The following is a 5,771-nucleotide window of genomic DNA, read 5'->3' on the forward strand; positions in this document are numbered from 1 at the left end:
GTGTTTTAAAGGCCCACCAATTAGCAAGCGCGGAGGCATATTTAATCATCAACAGCTGCAAAAGCATCAGCAAAATGAGCAGCTGCGTATGTTCGCGTGTTGTCTTGTGGACGCGTAGTGGGCCCTTCGCTGATTTGCAAAAGGAAGAATTATGGCGTAGCGGGCACTTAACAACTGTACTTGCAGTAGACATTCTAGGATAGTTTGAAACGGCCAATGTTACGCGCACAGTAGTTCGTTTCCTTACGGCACGGTTGAGGCATGCACCGAGAACCGAAGCCAGGCTAGCAATTCAGAAGGCGTGCGCACGGGAACCGATTACGCTATCGCGTTCTACTCTTGAAGGCGAAGCTCAAGTGTCTACCAAGTTGTTTGAAGTCCCTTAGCTACTTACGAAAGAGAATTACTACTCCTTGAAATAGAACGGATACCAGTAAGCCGCTGTTCGAACGCATGCGTGTACTTCCGCTGGATTCACTTGACGTATTAGGCATTGCAAACATAACACACAGAACAGTAAAACATGTTGACCCTCTACCACCAATCTCCTTTACGTTACCGGCGCTCTGCACAAGAGCTGCGATAAACAATTGATATACTAATTTACCAGTTATCCCAAAATGCCTATGGTCGAAGACTAAGAGAATGTTATGGCGCCCTTATTTCGAGTAGTACACCGACGGATGTAACGCAACGCGCAACCTTTCTGCGGCCACGAAGCGTTTTATGTTAGTGGATAGTGGTATTATTGACAACTAACAGACAATAATGCCAAAGAAAGTAACGGAGATGTTATTTGTAATAATTGGAATATAAATGCGAACAAAGTAAAGTGTTCGAAAAGATAACTTGCCGCCGGCAGCGACCGAACCTGCGACCTTCGAATAACGCGTCCGATGCTCTACCACTGAGCTACGGCGGCGGTCATCCTCCCGTCCACTTTATAGTGTATGTGTGTGCATCGGGCAGACGTGATGCCTTCAGGTAGTATGCGAGCGATTATTGGTCAGCAGCCAGCTCGTACAAAGATCGCGTGTTACGTGACGCCAACAGGCAGAAAAATAGTGTTCCACACCCGCCGCCATAGCTGCGATCAGCGCTGACTCACAATGCTAGGTTTAAATGCACATCATACCCTATAAAGTGGACGGGAGGATGACCGCCGCCGTAGCTGAGTGGTAGAGCATGGAACGCGTTATTCGAAGGTCGCTGGTTCGGGCCCTGCCGGCGGCAAGTTATCATTTCGTCCACTTTACTTTCTTCACATCTATATTCCAATTATTAGAAATAACATCTACTATGCTTGTCTTGGCAGTATTGTCTGTTAGTTCTCATTAATATTGTGTCTAACAAAGAAAAACGAGCCCTTAAAAGCCATCTTCTTTCCTTCATGGATAGTGGTATAGTTTGATGTATAATCAATCGGTCTGCTTTTACTTCTCTCTCTATACACGTGGCAGGTATATTCTAGTAGATGTATTTAGTGCCTCTTTCTTTTTGTCACTGGTGGTACCGTTTGCGTAATTATGCGGGTACGTCTAACCACTGGCCTCGTCAATAGCGAGTCAGGCTATGGGATCAGAAATGTTCTTTGAAGTTTTTGTAGAACAAGTTCAAAGTGACAATAAAAAAAAAGGAGCAAGGAACTTGCATATACAGATCAGGCTGGCGGACTGGCCCGCTAGAGTTGCGGCTCCCTGGGTCGCAACTCTAGCAGTTAGTAGACCATACTTTGCGCCGCATCAGACACCGCAAGTACAGTATCCTTAAGACCGGCAAATATTCCCCGTAAAAGGCCTCATTCCATTCATATTTCTTTATTGGAAGTCGGAGAGTCACGTCATGACTTTATTTATCGGAAATTGCCCAGTAGCATTTCGCAAATTTCGAGGCAGAAATATATCGCAGTATTGGATCCGTTGGCCGTTTAAGCACAGCAGCGGTTTAGGCGGGAGAGATCGCCGCTGACATCGCTTTCTCTCTTCGCTATGCTGATTAACCACGGTGGAAATTTTCTTGTGGATCATCTTCCATAATCGAATCTTTCATCTTCACGGTCCACCACGGCTCCACTGACGTATTTCCGTCACGGACATGACGTTGTAAAATATACAGACGAACAGAGGGCAAAGAAAAAAACCAGAACAGAAAGTTCCGTCACTGGGAATCGAACTCACGACCCCTCACTCCGCAGCGCGAAACGATTCGGCCACGGAGGGTACGCTCTTCGCAATGCTAACGGCGAGCTATTTATATACACCATTTGCCGGTGGCGATACTCAGAGATCCGTGTTACAGCCTGCTTTCGTCATGAGTAGCGAGATGGCGCGAAGGGCTCGAAGAGCGCGCTTTAAAAGTCGCCGCCGTCGCGACGAGCTCGTGCGTGCGCTTATCTCGTGATCGCGGTGGTTCGTACGTCTTGCGTTGAGAGCACGAACGTCACTTGGCCCACTGCAGCGGCCGCTTTTGCGAAAGGAGCGCGGTGCTCACGCAGAAATATTACAAATGTGACAGTTCGCTCTCATCCTGTGTATGTTCGTTCCGTGCGTCCTTTTTGCTTGAGCAGCGCGTTGCAAGTTTCGAGCTGCTTGCCGTTCTTCGCGTGACATTACAATTTGTTGCTGTATCATTCATTCCTTCGCGCTTGGGGCAAAAGAATGCACAACAAACGATCAACTACGTCAGTGAATACACGTTTCACTTTCGTGCTATACCAATTCATATGACAGAGGGATCAGCCATGTCTTTCTGTAGTTTTGTACGCAAAAAAGAAACATTAACCCTTTTATCCTGTTGTGCGAGTGACCTACATACTCATTACTGACCCAACTGCCTCCTTCCCTACGGCACGACCAACAGCAGGTGCGGCCAGCTAACTCGGCTTCGCTTTGCATCTAAAGCATTTTAAGAAACTTACCTGTCACTTTAAGAAGAATGCCATACAGCAGATGGCAGGTTTGACGTCACTTCTCTGTTGTTGCGACGACAGAAAGCCAAAGTCGTCTCGATGAGCAAAATAACCAGCCATGCTCTAGCTCCAATTTGTTGAGTCTCGCATCGAGCAGGTAGAGAAATGCGTAATAAGGGACCCGACCGCTCGTTGAAATATAAAAGGCTCTTGAAAAATCACAAAACCGAGGTTTAGCTGGGGCAATACCTTCGAGACGCAGCTCCATATGTGTGCGAAGGTCAATTAGGCAATTAAATTTATCTCGAAGTGACTCACTGTCTAAGAGTTCGTTGCCCCTCAGGAAATGCCCTTCTGTGCACTGCATGCGGCGAAGTAAAATAAAATGTAAAAGCGAGCAGCTTGACGTGCATCACCAGCATTAATGAAGCATTTCTAATATATAAAGCAAAAGCGAGCATACCCACATACGGTGGAACACTTTACCTGAATGTGGCATAGTAATGTTATTATTTATTTACTTGATTCCTACATTATTTATTCGCTATCGACAGATATTTCAATTCCCCCTTCTCCCAATCCCTTCGTACCTTTGCTTTTTTTGTTTCATGATCGGGAGCGCAAATATACTATGATCGTCACGTACATTGTTCGGTTTGGGTTATTTTTTGTATCGGATTTGTGTAAAGCAAACTCACACTTTTCCACCCATTCTCTCCAATTCAGTGCAGCGCCAGTCACGAAAGCAGCTAGACGGCGTGAAAAACGCAATGCAAGTAAAAAAAGGGCGAGGGATGGAGACGTGACTGCACCTGTGCACGCCTTGTTACGCCGCTAAAGCTGACGCGGCGTGCTCTAGTTCATTTGCCCTGAGAGAGAAAGGCCACCCGTTTTCGTCAGTCCTGGACGAGCTTTTAAAACGGCAAGCTCACACCCCATTTTATTGATTGGCTTTCAGGGTTTGCGTTCGGCAGCTGTGCTGAGGGAGACGCGCGCTTGCTGTGTAAAGCCAGAAGAAAAGCCCGCCGTCCAAGTCACTTCTCACTCTGACTGCTGTTAGCTACGAGTCATGCAGTCGTCGGTGCGTCACCTCGCTGACACGTTTCACTCCTGGTTCCCACTGCGCGACAGGGTCGCCGAAGGTTGGCTGCTCACTGGCAGTCCACTATCCATCGCGCTCATCACCGCCACTTACGTCTGCTTCGTCACCGTGGCCGGGCCGAGATGGATGTCCGATCGCAAGGCGTTCGATCTGAGACGCTGCGTTCTCCTGTACAACGTGTTCACCACGTTCTTCAGCGCGTATTTCATGTGCCGCTTCCTGAAGCTCGGCTACTGGGACCTCGGCCACACCTTCCTCCAGGACATGGACCGCAGCGACAGCCCCGCAAGCCTCGAGATCAAGCGCCTCTCGTGGTGGCTGTACTTGTTCAAGCTATCCGAGCTCTCGGACACCGTGTTCTTCGTGCTGCGCAAGAACAATCGCCAGATAAGCACGTTGCACGTTGCGCACCACGTGATCGTGTCGTGGAACATGTGGCTCAACGTGACTTACGGGGCGCAGGCGCAGGCCATGTTCATCACGTGCTTCAACTCGTTCGTGCACGTGTTCATGTACTCCTACTACTTCCTAGCTGCGCTCGGTCCAGCCTTCACGACGTATCTGTGGTGGAAGAAGTACCTGACCATGGTGCAGATAGCTCAGTTCGTGATACTCTTCGGGCATGCCATCGGTATGGCATTAGCGGAGGGCAACTACGTCGTGTCGTTCGTGTGGATAGAGCTCGCGGAGGCGCTGTTTTTCCTCCTGTGGTTTATGGCATTTTATTCGAACGCATACAAAAAGAACGTCTAGGGTTGTCGTTGCTTATGCAAGCCGTTTTTTAAGGGCTGACGCGCTAAGTGCAAGGCGGTTACCTTTGATATTGCTTGATTATACAATAACCTCACTTACCTTATCCTTCACGAAGTACATATATCCTAGATGAGAGTCGGATGGAATCTGGTTAGTTTGATAACCTCACTTACCTTATCCTTCACGAAGCACATATATCCTAGATGAGAGTCAGATGGAATCTGGTTAGTTTGATAGGAACAACCGCTACTGCCCTCTCTCTCGTGTTTAATCTACAGGATATAGTGGTATTCGATGAGTAAAAAATTAAAAACATAAAAAATGGAAAAACACGAGGGTGGGAGTGGCAAAGAACGGTAACGATCGTCCCTTTTCGTTTAGCGCAGGATCTCAATGTCAAAAGCCTAATCGACAAGAATAAGCTCAACTTGACTCCTGCCGTGCATAAACAGCTTTCTACTTTATTATCCATAGTGACACAAAAATGTTGAATGTCATGCTTTCTTTGATTTTCGTGGAACAGTAAGCTTTATGCCCATAGCTCCTGCCTGCACGTTTGTGGCTGATTTTCGGATACCGTGATCTATCTGGAAATTGGTGAAATATTTGCGATGTATACATTTTATTGTTGGTCACTGGAACTAGGCAAATATTTGGAAAGCCGCAAAATAACGACTGTGGCGCTAGCTTCATGCCGAATCCGCCGAGGCCGTAGATACAGTGATGTGAGTCGGTAGGCTCTTGTGAAGGTGTTGCACTGTGGTCGTGTTCCTTGTTTCTGTAAGTACGGCGAACGATTTGATGAAACGCACATATCTTTGTTTACATCACAGTTTCAGTTATAGTCATAATTTGTTTGTAAATAAACAACTAAATGATTTTCTCCCCGTCTTCTTGAGCCTGTTTGAGTTAGCGTTTGTCTCAGAATGACAGAAAATGACGTATATAAACGCACCTTCAGACCCGTGAAAACTGAACAAGATTAGTTTTGTCCGCATCCATTGCGTA

The 5,771-nt window shown here is 47.1% G+C and overlaps 1 protein-coding gene across 1 annotated transcript; it reads left to right on the forward strand.

The window, feature by feature from the left end:
• Positions 1 to 3,977: 3,977 nt before the first annotated feature.
• On the forward strand, positions 3,978 to 4,763 carry LOC119377631 (elongation of very long chain fatty acids protein 7). Its single transcript, XM_037647009.1, has one exon. It carries the CDS (start codon positions 3,978 to 3,980, stop codon positions 4,761 to 4,763), a length of 786 nt encoding a protein of 261 aa, XP_037502937.1.
• Positions 4,764 to 5,771: the final 1,008 nt, after the last annotated feature.

The sequence above is a fragment of the Rhipicephalus sanguineus genome, unplaced genomic scaffold (assembly GCF_013339695.2).
Source record: "Rhipicephalus sanguineus isolate Rsan-2018 unplaced genomic scaffold, BIME_Rsan_1.4 Seq522, whole genome shotgun sequence".
Taxonomy (NCBI): Eukaryota; Metazoa; Arthropoda; class Arachnida; order Ixodida; family Ixodidae; genus Rhipicephalus; species Rhipicephalus sanguineus.